This window comes from Neoarius graeffei, chromosome 1 (assembly GCF_027579695.1).
Source record: "Neoarius graeffei isolate fNeoGra1 chromosome 1, fNeoGra1.pri, whole genome shotgun sequence".
NCBI lineage: Eukaryota > Metazoa > Chordata > Actinopteri > Siluriformes > Ariidae > Neoarius > Neoarius graeffei.
Genome location: NC_083569.1, coordinates 63,227,138 through 63,241,012, shown reverse-complemented (window position 1 = coordinate 63,241,012; position 13,875 = coordinate 63,227,138). Strand labels below are relative to the sequence as shown.

At 42.0% G+C, this 13,875-nt stretch overlaps 1 protein-coding gene across 5 annotated transcripts in view; it reads left to right on the top strand.

Annotated features, from left to right (window-relative positions):
* The window catches only part of chd3 (chromodomain helicase DNA binding protein 3), an 88,789-nt gene that overhangs the window by 47,244 nt on the left and 27,670 nt on the right, over nt 1–13,875 (top strand). For 3 of the 5 annotated variants that reach the window (XM_060942223.1, XM_060940820.1, XM_060943558.1), the window contains exons 28-37: nt 1,703–1,836; nt 1,976–2,120; nt 2,487–2,652; nt 3,788–3,930; nt 4,085–4,322; nt 7,909–8,055; nt 8,155–8,283; nt 9,160–9,268; nt 9,454–9,586; nt 13,374–13,569. In XM_060942223.1, the coding sequence (XP_060798206.1) occupies nt 1,703–1,836; nt 1,976–2,120; nt 2,487–2,652; nt 3,788–3,930; nt 4,085–4,322; nt 7,909–8,055; nt 8,155–8,283; nt 9,160–9,268; nt 9,454–9,586; nt 13,374–13,569 (1,540 nt within the window). The remainder of the gene's footprint in view (nt 1–1,702; nt 1,837–1,975; nt 2,121–2,486; nt 2,653–3,787; nt 3,931–4,084; nt 4,323–7,908; nt 8,056–8,154; nt 8,284–9,159; nt 9,269–9,453; nt 9,587–13,373; nt 13,570–13,875) is intronic. The other 2 variants (XM_060941615.1, XM_060942897.1) reach the window with 2 other exon arrangements.

Sequence of the window (13,875 nt, the reverse complement as noted above, 5' to 3'; positions counted from 1 at the left end):
CCTGGCGTTTGACTCTCTATGAGTGGTGTGATGTTATGTGACTTGGTATAGTGAAGATCCATGTCTGTTGTCCATGATTTGCTTTTAGGGTCTATGTGTGATCTTATGTCTCTGTCCTTTATCTGCTTTTAGGTCTTATATATGATTTTTATGTATATTCACTTCATTCTTATTTATTTATTTATCTATTTAATTACTTTTATCTTAGATGGACTGTACAGCACTTTGGTCAACTGTTGTTGTTTTTAAAGGGCTTTATAATAAACCTGAACTTGAACTTGAACTAGAGAACACTGAAGAACAAACAGCATCATGAAGACCAAAGAACTCACCAGACAGGTCAGGGGTAAAGTTCTGGAGAAGTTTAAAGCAGGGTTAGGTTATAAAAAAAATATCCCAAGCTCTGAACATCTCAAGAAGCACTGTTCAATCCATCATTCAAAAATGGAAAAAGTATGGCACAACTGCAAACCTACCAAGACATGGCCGTCCACCTAAACTGACAGAGCGAGCAAGGAGAGCACTGGTCAGAGAAGCAGCCAAGAGGCCCATGATCACTCTGGAGGAGCTGCAGAAATCCACAGCTCAGGTGGGAGAATCTGTGCATAGGACAGCTATAAGTCGTACACTCCACAAATCTGGCCTTTTTGGAAGAGTGGCAAGAAGAAAGCCATTGTTGAAAGACAGGCATAAGAAGTCCCGTTTGCAGTTTGCCAGAAGCCATGTAGGGGACACAGCAAACATGTGGAAGAAGGTACTTTGGTCAGATGAGACCAAAGCTGAACTTTTTGGCCTAAATGCAAAGCGCTACGTGTGGCGGAAAACTAACACTGCTCATCACCCTGCACACACCATCCCCACTGTGAAACATGGTGGTGGCAGCATCATGCTATGGGGATGCTTTTCTTCAGCAGGGACAGGGAAGCTGGTCAGAGTTGATGGGAAGATGGATGGGGCTAAATACAGGGCAATCCTGGAAGAAAATCTGTTGGAGGCTGCAAAAGACTTGAGACTGGGAAGGAGATTCACCTTCCAGCAAGACAATGACCCTAAACATACAGCCAGAGCTACAATGGAATGGTTTAGATCAAAGAATATCCATGTGTTAGAATGGCCAGTCAAAGTCCAGACCTAAATCCCATTGAGCATCTGTGGCAAGACTTGAAAATTGCTGTTCACAGACGCTCTCCATCCAATCTGGCTGAGCTTGAGCTATTTTGCAAAGAAGAATGGGCAAAAATTTCAGTGTCTAGATGTGCAAAGCTGGTAGAGACATACCACAAAAGACTTGCAGCTGTAATTGCAGCAAAAGGTGGCTCTACAAAGTATTGACGCAGGGGGGCTGAATACTAATGCACATCACATTTTTCAGATTTTTATTTGTTTAAAATTTTGAAGACCATTTATCATTTTCGTTTCACTTCACAATTATGTGCTACTCTGTGTTGGTCTATCACATAACATCTCAATAAAAAACTTTTAAGTTCGTGGTTGTAAGGTGGAAAAATGTGAAAAAGTTCAAGGGGTATGAATACTTTTTCAAGGCACTGTATACATTCCAGCCCTGTAGTGAGACTTTTACTCATTAGTCGTTTTACATTAATTTAGGTAATGAATAAAAACACACTGAGAAGCTGCCGAACCATTTGTTTTGCAAATTGTATTTAATGTGCATGTGTGTGTATGTCTGTGTGTGTTACAGGTATTGGGCTTTAACACGCGTCAGAGGAAAGCCTTCCTGAATGCGGTGATGAGATGGGGTATGCCTTCTCAAGATGCTTTCTCTTGCCAGTGGCTGGTACGAGACCTGCGTGGCAAAAGCGAGAAAGAGTTCAAGTAAGAAACATCGATGAGCAGAGATTTGAGCAAACTGAACGGAAACACAAAGAAATGACTGGAAGATGAATAGTGCATACATGAGAAATTGCTCATTTCTGTGTGCGTGCTCCCTCGCGCTGTCTCCCTCTCTCTGCAGGGCATATGTTTCTCTCTTCATGAGGCACTTGTGTGAGCCGGTAGCTGATGGTTCAGAGACGTTTGCCGATGGTGTGCCAAGGGAAGGTCTGTGCAGGCAACCTGTGTTGACCCGCATCGGAGTCATGAGCCTGGTGAAAAAAAAGGTCTGCTATGCGAATTTAGGCTGAATAGTATGATTGTACGCATATTATGAGAATTCATTGTATTACTGTATAATGATATAAGGAAGGCTGTGTTCGCCTATTTGAAGTTCGAATAGAATTCCAGTGGCATGATTTGATCTGATTTTTTTAAATATTAAGCAAACGGTTGTGATTATCAGTTGCTGTGCAGCGCTACACTTATGATTAACGATAGTCGAAATCTTTTTTATTTGTTTCTATGCTTCTATTGTATTAAAAAAAAGAAGCATGTGAAAAACAAAGCAGTAAAAGAGCTGAGATGTCTAGACAAATAATGGAATTTCCAGAAATGTTAAAGACAGAGGTGCTTCCTGTGCTGGTGTGCAGGTTCAGGAATTTGAACACATTAATGGAAAATGGAGTATGCCTGAGCTGAAGCCTGAAGTCACTGGGGACTCGAAGAAATCCTCAAGAGCTTCCTCACCTGCCATTAAAACAGCTACACCTACTCCAGAACAGAGCTGCAACAATACACCCTGCACCTCAAAGCCAGGTACACACACACACACACACACACACACAAACATAAACATGTCCATGTCTAGTGTTCGTAGACAAATACAGCATACCATCAAGCATATCCACAGTCATGAGAGATTCACATGGAAATTCTTAATCAGTAGATATACTCTCAGTTACACCTAAACATGAAGGTACAGTTGCAGTGTTTGTCCACAAGAGGGTAGAGTGAAACTGTAATGAGCAAATCCAGCCCTGACCTGTATGCTATTAATTTGCGACCGCTTCTTCATCCTCACTTTTTTTTAGCCAAGGATTGGTGCAGACTGTTCTTGCTGATGGTGTATGGTTGCATTTCAACTGATGACAGGAAGCTTGTTTTGTTTTGTTTTGTTTTTGCTCTTTCAGTTTGGAGAGCTGGATAGCCTGTAAACTTTTGCCATTATTATAAAGGCCAATATTCTGATAGTGATTAATGCAGGGATCACATTGAAATAATGCAGCGGCAGAGTGTAATGCAACCCTCAGACCATAATAATTCTATGTCTCAAAGTTCTATCTTGTTCCTGAGTGCTGTGAAGCATGAACATTCTGTACTACTACAACAACAACAACAAAAAAAAACACTTGGAAAATGGATACCAGTAATGGAGTTTTGCTCTTAGTAGCTTTGGAACTGGAGGGAGAGGAAAATAAGAGAGAGAGAGAGAAACTCATTCAGTTTGGGTGCAGGAGACACTGCTTTCACGAAAAACTCTTGTCATTTCAGACATCTCACCTCTATCAGAATCTTACCGCTTTGATTGGTCAAAATGCCTGAAATGTTTCTAGGAGACAGTAAACTGACATTGATGAGCGTTGCGTTACACTCAAAGTTGAGTCAAGTTCAAATTAAACCAACGCTCTGCTCCTACGTCACTAACGTAAAGCTACTGTAGTGGTGTCAAACGTTCAGCTATTGAACCATAGCAAACCATAGAAAATTTGCTGCTTCTGCTGGTACTGCTGCTGGTCCGTGAGCTCCCTGCCTAACAGATAATATTTTATGCAGCTTTAGTAACTGATACATCAACCCACTGAAAACATGGCCTGCATATAAACATGATGAATATGCACCAAAATCAGACACTTGAAAACACATGACGAGATTTTGGTTCGTGCCTTTGTAGCCACACCCTCTCCACCTGAGAAACCAGAAAAGATTGGAAAGGAGGGCGAGCGAGAAGACGGAGAGAGCCTGACTGATGCAGAGAAGGAGAAGGGGAGAGAGGAGAAAGAAGGAGAAAACCCAGACAGTACAGAATCTAAAGAGGTAAAAGTGTGGGTGTGTGAGTAAGTATAGGGGTGAAGGGCCAGTTGCATATATGGTTTTGTGTGTCTGTGCATGTATGCGTATTTAGCAGAATTTAGCATAGTGAGAGCTGTTCTCTTTCTGTCTCTCACTCTCCCTGGTAACAACTCTAAAGGAGACTGAGAAAGATCCTGCACCCAGTGAAAAGCCTGAGCCATCTGAAGGGTCCGTAGGAGCAAGTGCAGGAGACTCCAAGTCAAAAGAAACTTTTGACACCGTTCCCCCCTCACCAAAGGCAAAGTGTGGGAAAGAGAAGGGTGGAGAGGAGGACAGCCCTAAGAAAGAGGCTTGTATTGAAAAAATGAAGGAAGAATCTTCATCAGAACTTTCTGCAGTCAAAGACGAGACGCAAGGTAGACAAAGTTCATTCATAAAAACCATACTGCATTTTTTTTCATAATTTACGGTATATCGGTCACATATGAACAAGAATTGTAACACCTTTGCCTGCACTGAGAAAAAAGTACAATGAAAGTATAATGGTAGTTCTTAAAAACAAGTGACGTTCATAGGTCTAATACCAGACGCAAGGATCTCTTAAATGTACCGAAGTGCCGCACTGCAACTTTTTCTTCAGAGCCGTAAATTTTTTTAATGAATTATCACTGGAAGTAAGGAACGCGACAACACTCGCTTCCTTCAAGAGGCAAGCAAGACTGAAAAGAACTGAAAAGATGCTGATTTTAATTTTGTATATATGCATATATTATTATTTTACATTATTTATTCTAGTACTGTATAATTTTTATATATTATTATTGTAATTAAGGATGTAGTTTGCTTTATTTATATTTTAATATTAAGCTTCATGTAAATTAATTCTGAAAAACCCATTTGGGAGAATTAATAAAGGTGTATTGTATTGTCACCAGGGCTGGTAAAGATACCCAGATTCCTTTCCCAAGTAAAAATGCAATTATTCATCTTAATAAATTATCTGGTAAAAGTATAAACTCTTAGAACAACAGTTTTATTCCTCTTTTAAACTCTCAAATATTGGCTTGCACAATAATAATCCTAACAACACAAACTATTTGCTAATAGCTAGCCGTCACAACATAAACTGACACTTAGGTGCCATTCTTACTGTCACACTGGTTAATGTTTAGATTTGTAGAATTTTGTTCAAGCTGTCTGATGTGAAAAAATCTAATTATGACTTGACAAATGTATGACTCTAAAGAAATGTAGTGATATAATGTTTAAAATGTGGTGAGTAGAAATTAAAATTCAAAAGATAAACTCAAGTAAATTACACACACGCAAGTACAGTAACAAAGTAATTGTAATCTCTTGACTCTCAATCTCTGTATATGGTTATATATTCCATCCATCCATTATCTGTAGCTGCTTATCGGGTGCAGGGTCGCAGGCAAGCTGGAGCCTATCCCAGCTGACTATGGGCGAGAGGCGGGGTACACCCTGAACAAGCCGCCAGGCTACCACAGGGCTGACACATAGAGACAAACAACCATCCACAAATTTCAAGGTCAATGTAGAGCCACCAGTTAACCTAACCTGCATGTCTTTGGACTGTGGGGGAAACCAGAGCACCCAGAGGAAACCCACACAGACCACGGAGAACATGCAAACTCCACACAGAAAGACCCCCGTGAAAGGCCCCCGTTGGCCACTGGGCTTGAACCCAGGACCTTCTTGCTGTAAGGCGACATTGCTAACCACTACATCACTGTGCTGCTCTGGCTATACAGTTGTGGTCAGAAGTTTACATACAGTGACATGAATGTCATCTTGGATATGAATGTCATGGCAATATTTGGGCTTTCAGTAATTTCTTTGAACTGTTCTTTTTCTGTGGCAGAATGATTGTACAGCATACATCTTTAATTAAAAAAAACACTACAGTTTGGTGCACAAGTTTTAATTTTCTATGGGTTTTCTGAAATCAACACAGGGTCAAAATTTTACATACAGGGTCAAAAATATACATATAGCACACCTAATATTTGGGTAAAATGTCTCTTCGCGGGCGGCACAGTGGTGTAGTGGTTAGCACTGTCGCCTCACAGCAAGAAGGTCTGGGTTCGAGCCCCGTGGCCGGCGAGGGTCTTTCTGTGCGGAATTTGCATGTTCTCCCCGTGTCCGCGTGGGTTTCCTCCGGGTGCTCCGGTTTCCCCCACAGTCCAAAGACATGCAGGTTAGGTTAACTGGTGACTCTAAATTGACCGTAGGTGTGAACATGAGTGTGAATGGTTGTCTGTGTCTATGTGTCAGCCCTGTGATGACCTGGCGACTTGTCCAGGGTGTACCCCGCCTCTCGCCCGTAGTCAGCTGGGATAGGCTCCAGCTTGCCTGCGACCCTGTAGAACAGGATAAAGCGGCTAGAGATAATGAGATGAGATGAGATGTCTCTTCGCAAGATTCACCTTGACCAAACATTTTTGTTTACCATGAACAAGGTTCTGGCAGAATTCTGGTTGGATATTTCACGACTCTTCATGGTAGAATTGGTAGAGTTCAATTAAATTTGTTTTTTTTCTTGGCATGGACTCGACTTATTAGCACAGTCCATATATTTTCAATAGAGTTGAAGTCAGGACTTGTTTTAAGCTTAATGTTAGCCTGCAGCTCTGATGCGTGTTTGGGTTCATTGTCCTGTTGTCAGTCCCAAGTCATGTTCAAATTTCTGATGGTTTATGCTGAAGAATTCTGAGGTAGTTCTCCTTCTTCATGATTCCATCCACTTTGTGCAATGAACCAGTTCCACTGGCAGCAAAACAGCCCCAGAGCATGATGATCCTACCACCACCACCAGCTGGTACAGTGTCCCTCTGTACATGGTGGTCATTGTGGCCAAACAACTCAGTCTTTGTCTCATCTGACCATACAGCTATCCTCCAGAAGGCTTTTTCTTTGTCCGTGTGGTTAGCTTCAAACTTTATTTAAGCTTGAAGGTGTCAATTTTGGAGCAGGGGGTTATTTCTTGAATAGCAGCCTCTTAGTCCATGGTGATCTGAACTGTAGACAGTGATCCATCAGCTTCCAGTTCATGGCAGGGCTGTGCCATGGTGGTTCCCAGGTTGTTCCTGACTATCCAAGCCAATTTCCTTTCAGCTGAGGGTGACAGTTTGGGTTTTCTTGAAGCAAAGTGGCTTGGCAAAGTGACTACACCTCACAATAACTTGGATACAATTGTTTGAACTGATCTTGGAATTTGCAGTTGTTTAGAAATGGCTCCAAAAGACATTCCGGAGTTGTGTATATCTGCGATCTTCTTTCTCAGATCTGCACTGAGCTCCTTGGACTTTCCCATTTTACTATGTTTTGGTCAATCCAATGAGTGCTGTAAACAAACCCTTTTTATGAAGGCACAGAGAAGCTACCAGCTGTAGTCAATCATGATCACTAACAGGAAGTTAAGAGACCTCGGCCCTGGCAAGATAAGAGACATTTTGGAAGTTTCAGCACCTCTGAGTGAGTGTGTGTAAATTTTTGACCCAGTATGTATAATTTTGACCCTGTGTTGATTTCAGAAAACCCAAAGAAAATTAAAACTTGTGCACCAAATTGTAGGTGTATGCTGTACAATGTATGCTGTACAATCATTCTGCCACAGAAAAAGAACAGTTCAGAGAAATTACTGAAAGCCCAAATATTGCCATGACATTCATATCCAAGATGACATTCATGTCACTGTATGTAAACTTCTGACCACAACTGTATATTTTAAAGTATAATTTCCAAATGCATTTGAAAATTTATGAACTCATTCTTTAAAAAAAACAACAACTTTCGTAAATGTTTATTGGAACCTAACATCTGCCCCAATAAGTAAACAAGTTTTCTTTTCTGTTTTCAGTACAGGCCAGCATGTTGAAATTGTCTGTGATATTCACTGTAGATGCATTAGGTAGAAGAATCTGATTGGATGTCAAAGCTGTATGCCACAGTTAGTTGTCATTCTAAATGTTGTTACAGCAGCAGAGAAAGGGGAGAAGAGTGAAAAGGGAGGAACAGGTGAAAAAGTCATGGAAGAGAAAGAAAAGAGCGAGGAGACACCTGTTGCTACAGAATCAGCAGAAAAGAAGGAGAAAGCAGAAGGCCAAGTGCAGGATGTTAAGAATGGTGAATGCTGAAGAGTTCTGTCTCTTATAATTATCATCTTTATCCTCCCTAATTAAAACTGTCATTTTTATTGCTTACTATTCACTTTTCTGACTGTAGATGAGAGCAAGATGGAAAAAGATGCTGGGAAAGAGGTCAAAGGGCAGAAAGAGGAGACGACCAAGGGAAATGGCAAACCAACTGAGCGTCCGCGGTTCATGTTCAACATTGCAGATGGAGGATTTACAGGTAGAAACATGAGCTTACTGCACAAGCTTGTTATCCATGGCTCGCAATTTTAAATCTACTTCAGCAGTGCAAATCTTGTTAACACAAAAGTATGGCAGGTTTGATTGCTTAGATAAACTGTTGTGTGCACGAGTAGGACTTGCACAGATAAGACCATTCTTTATTCTGTAAATATTTTTGTAGACGTGCAACTCTGTTGTGACTTTTGCCCAAAGCATCTAAGCACACACACACACACACACACACACACACACACACACACACACACACACACACACTGTTAAGAGTCCATTCTCTGTTGGTTAAGATTAACACTGAGATGATTTGGAGAACCTGGGCCCAGCATGAGCTTTTATACACAGTGCCCTAGTGCTGGTAAAACATTTGACACAAACACTGGCTCAGTGTTAATATATCTTGGAGTGGAGCTGCACATATCCTGACAAAATAAGCACAGGCAGGTTTGTAAGGATGGAAAGTTTATCAAAATCAGTGGTAATGTGCAGTTGTGTGGTTCACTTTGGATATTTTTTTCTCATCTGACAGTATCGTATTGCATAACCTCCTGAGAACCAACCCATAGACTTGTGTCCTCTGTAGTTGGCATTTGTTTTACGTGCACATCCTCTTACTCTTTCAAGCTATTCACTTGAATCCTGGTGTCTTGTAAAGAGTACATCATGGGCTTTCCAATGATATATCATGTGACTAGGAGGGTTGCTGGGAAATTCCTAGTAAGGAAATCACAACAAAAGAGAAATTGAGAGACATTTTTTCTTGGTTCCCAGGAGGATATATATATATGTATGTGTGTGTGTGTGTGTGTGTGTGTGTGTGTGTGTGTTTTCCTCATTGCGTCTATTTGACTCTTTGTAGAGTTGCACACGTTGTGGCAGAATGAGGAGCGAGCAGCAATCTCATCTGGGAAGATGAATGAGATCTGGCATCGGCGGCACGACTTCTGGCTGCTGGCTGGCATCGTACTGTATCCTTGCATTATAGCCTTAAAATCGGTGCATTAGTCATCAGTCATCTACATTTACATGTGTCATTTAGAGCCAATGTTTAGCTAAATGTAATTTCTTTTCATGTGGGAGGCTGAAATTATGTAGCTGTGTGGATGTCATGGGTCAGAATCCAGTTTAAGCCTTAACCCTCGACTTGTAACAGTCATGGCTACGCTAGATGGCAGGACATTCAGAACGACCCCCAGTTTGCCATTGTCAATGAGCCGTTCAAGTCCCAGGCCAACAAGGGCAACTTCCTGGAGATGAAGAACAAGTTCCTGGCCAGGAGGTTTAAGGTGAACATGAGACTTTGTTAGTGTTCAAAAACATTTGCCAGTCACCATTATTACATTACATTACATTACATTACAGGCATTTAGCAGATGCTCTTATCCAGAGCGACGTACAACACACTCAGAGCAGCCTGGGGTTAGGTGCCTTGCTCAGGGGCACTTCAGCCAGTCCTGTTGGTCCAGGGACTTGAACTGGTGACCTTTCGGTCCCGAAGGTGCTTCTCTAATCATTAGGCCATGGCTTCCCCCATTATGTCGGTCATTGCAATATACTGAAACTTGAGTTCAGCAAATTATTTTGCTTACATTTTGATGAGTAAGCATGACTCTTCATAACCACACACATATAGAAGAGTGACAAATTCAAGGAAGGTCATACAACATAAGGCTTATGCCAGAAGAGCTTCAATGCACCTTGGCACAGATATAAGTCTCTGGATCTCTACTGGAGGGATGCACAGCATTACATTACATTACTGGCATTTAGCAGACACTCTTACCCAGAGCAACATACAACACACCCAGAGCAGCCTGGGGAGCAATTGGGTGTCAGGTGCCTTACTCAAGAGCACTTCAGCCATTCTTGCTGGTCCAGGGAATCGAACCAGCAACCTTTTGGTCCCAGAGCTGCTTCTCTAACCATTAGGCCCAAATATATTCTTCCAAAAGATATTCCCTGATAAAGGTGGTGGAGAGTGCTATCTAAAGCCTAGGTCACAACCGGACGTACGATTTTTTGGCCGTGCGATTTTTGGCGTTTCCCAAATCGCTGCGTTTTTTTTTGTTCGTGGAGAAAGACGCACGTTGGCCATAAGTTTGTCTTGCAACCTGAAAAAAACGTAAGCACCCGTAGAGTTTGTTTGACATGACAAAGAACCTCTGCGGCCAGTCTACGGCTCGAAAATCAGCACGTCACACGCGCGCCCTCCGTGCATTTCACGCGCGCCCTCCGTGCGTTTCTTGCGTTTTTTGCACGTAGACCGGCCGTAGGAGCATGTACGGTCGGTTGTGACCGAGGCTTAAAGGCATCTGCATGCTCTTGCGACAAGGCTTTCACAGATAGCTTTTCGCAGACAGTTGTAATTTATCGTTGAGCGGGGAGTAATAGGCGTGCGCGATGTTATTCACCGGCACAACGCAAGGGGGCGCGAAGTCGCTAGGAGTAGTTGGTGGGTGTGGTTAGTGGAGTGTTTATCCTCCGGTTACTTATAATGACTAGAACTTTTTTTTTTTATAATGACTAGAACTGGAGTCGTATAGATGTACGTACTTCCTCAATCAACCGCTCTTCGTGCTGCTCCATCTTCGCTCGTGTTTTTAAAAATGCCGGTCGTGAAAACAAAACAAACCGGGAAAGTAGGGAAGCGGAAGTGCGTGTACAGCGGATGTAGAGTGGACCAATCAGAGCCCTCTTGTCTGCGACGCTGTCTGCGAGGCTTCTGCGGTGGTCACAATTTTTGGGAGGTGCGCGCAGAGCGTCTGCGAAGGTGGGGGGGCTACGCAGACACTGTCTGCGACGCTATCTGCGAGGACTGGGTTGTCAGCATAAATTGGCCTTAACACGTCAGTCCACAATCTCCCAATAAGGCCACAGCACAGGGGTACCCAAACTAATGTAGAAAATCCAGAAGACTGGTATGCAAAAAAAAAAACCTTTTGGTAGGTTGGAAGGCTACGTGAGAGGTTTTTAAAATTCAAACACTAACTGTAATAGGAGCCCAGCAGCCAACGGGGGCCTTTCTGTGTGGAGTTTGCATGTTCGCCCCGTGTCTGTGTGGGTTTCCTCCAGGTGCTCCAGTTTCCCCCACAGTCCAAAGACATGCAGTTAGGTTAACTGGCTACTCTAAATTGCCCGTAGGTGTGAATGTGTGTGAATGGTTGAGAGGAGAAAACCTCTATAATAATCCAGTAGAAGGCAATGGGAAACCACTACTGTAATGTTCCCTATAAACTCTGATGGAAGTCAGAGCAGCCACGTCACTGTAGTGACATGCCAAATAGACAGAGAGAGAGAGAGAGAGAGAGAGAGAGCTGTAATAGGAAAACCGGTTAGTGTTAGTACTCAGTAGCAGACTAGAATAGTATGTATATATGTGATTTGGCACAAAATGCTAGGTTGTTTAGTAGAAGTAGATTGAAATTTGCCTATTTTTATTAGTGAACTACACTAATGCAGCACTGCGAGCTGGCCTAGTGGTTAGCATGTCCGCCTCTCAACCGGGAGATTGCGAGTCCTGCTCATGGTCGGGCCATACCAAAGACCATTATCAAAAGGGTACCTACTGCCATCTGGCGAGGCACGCTGCAATACAGATGTGAGTAGAGAGTCAAACTCTCGCGGTTACCAGAGGACTGGCCCCCCACTGTAACCCTAACTATGTAATAAGTGAGAGGCCATGAACTATGGAAATGGAGATCGGCACCGCTAAGTACCTGGTTAGTACTGGGACATGAGACTGCCTGGGAAGCCCAGGTCCTGGCATGGGAGGGACTTTGACTTTTGACACTAATGCTGCATGCCAGGATAGTGAAAAAGGCTAAAATAGCATGTACACTCTTCATTGAAATGTAGTTTTTTTGAATGTGTCTCCCATTAACATTTCAAAATATTTCCATACAAGAGCCGTCTTCATAGTCAGAGCGATATTTTTTATATTAATGTGTGAAATAAATGTTAAAAATAAAACAAAAGAGGAAATTGTTAGTTCCTCAGATGACTCCATTTAAAAATCAGCATATAATTTACATCATTTCCATGCTCAAGCGACCCTTCAGTGAGCCCTCGTGCCCTGCTGATTGGGCGTTATCATCCACTCCTATTAAGAAGTTTAATCATAGGATAAAGGTGATCAGTCAGAATAACTCCTTATTTATTTATAGTGACCCTTCCCTCTAAGGTGACATGTGGACCCAAACCAAACCAGCACAAAGCCCACCACAGCATAAAAACTTTTAATTAGTCACTTGTTCCTTACACACCCGTTCCTTATTGTGCTCATGAGGACATTTCTTACTCTAGAATTACTCTAGTACTCTAAACCACATTTACTCTAACAGTGGTCATTCTGTAAAGACCTTTGATTTATTTCAGGGTTGAATTAATTCCTTATTGTAAAGCATGATGGCAGGCACACGCAACCTGCTGACACAAACTGTTGTGCAATGCAGGCTCTCTTTTTTTTCCGGTGTTTTTCTCCATTACATGTTTCATATCCCGTTCTCTACATCCTCATTCTTTCTTTGCGCTTGACCGTTCTCTCTGTCTCTTTCTTCCTTGTATAATTTAAAATGCAGTGGCAAGTGCTATCCTTGCAGTTATTGCATAATGTACTTATTATCTGCTTAAGTTTCCTTATAAATCTCACTTAAAGAGAATTTGTTCCATTTCAATTCTTCTCTGTCAGCTTCATCCAGGAAGTTCACATATATTTCCTGGCTACAATCCCACTTTTCTTTTCTTTTTTTTCCCTAACTAACCTTATGCGTATAAATTAAACATTTTCTTTTTTTCATGCTTGCCTGCCTTGGAAATTTTTGCCTTTTATTCCCATTTATTACATTGTTATTCTGTCTTAGCTCCTTCTAATTTGCTGTTTTTATCTTAACAGAATTATTGACCATATATATATATATATATATATATATATATATATATATATATATATTTTTTTTTTTTAACTCTTTGCCACTTGTTCTCCTCTCTTGAATAGAATGCTCAAAGTTTTACCCAATGCTGTTTCGCTGTATGCTTTCTCCTATTTTTCTGTCTTTCTCTTTCTTGTTCTTTTAGCTCTTAGAGCAGGCGTTGGTAATTGAGGAACAGCTGCGTCGGGCAGCATACCTTAACATGACGCAAGACCCCTCTCATCCAGCCATGGCCCTGAATGCACGCTTCGCTGAGGTGGAGTGTCTGGCAGAATCGCACCAGCATCTCAGCAAAGAGTCGCTTGCAGGAAACAAACCTGCCAATGCCGTCCTACACAAGGGTGAGGAGAGTGCTTGTGTGTGCATAACATCTGTGCAACGCATATTTGTAAACATACACCTACATCTCAGTCAACTTTGCATAGAGCTTTTGGCTGCACTTGGAGAACCTCCACAAAAACAATGCTTCTGGAAGAAAGCCATATTTCACAACATCCCAAAGATATGAGAACACTCACATCCACAAAAGGCATTTCAGCTAAAAATATGCTGAGAACCACAGCTCTGTTTGCTATCTTGAACGACAAAGACAAACAAGCCACTTATGGCTCTTGTTTCGTTTGGCTCATCACTTTTACTCTCACTGC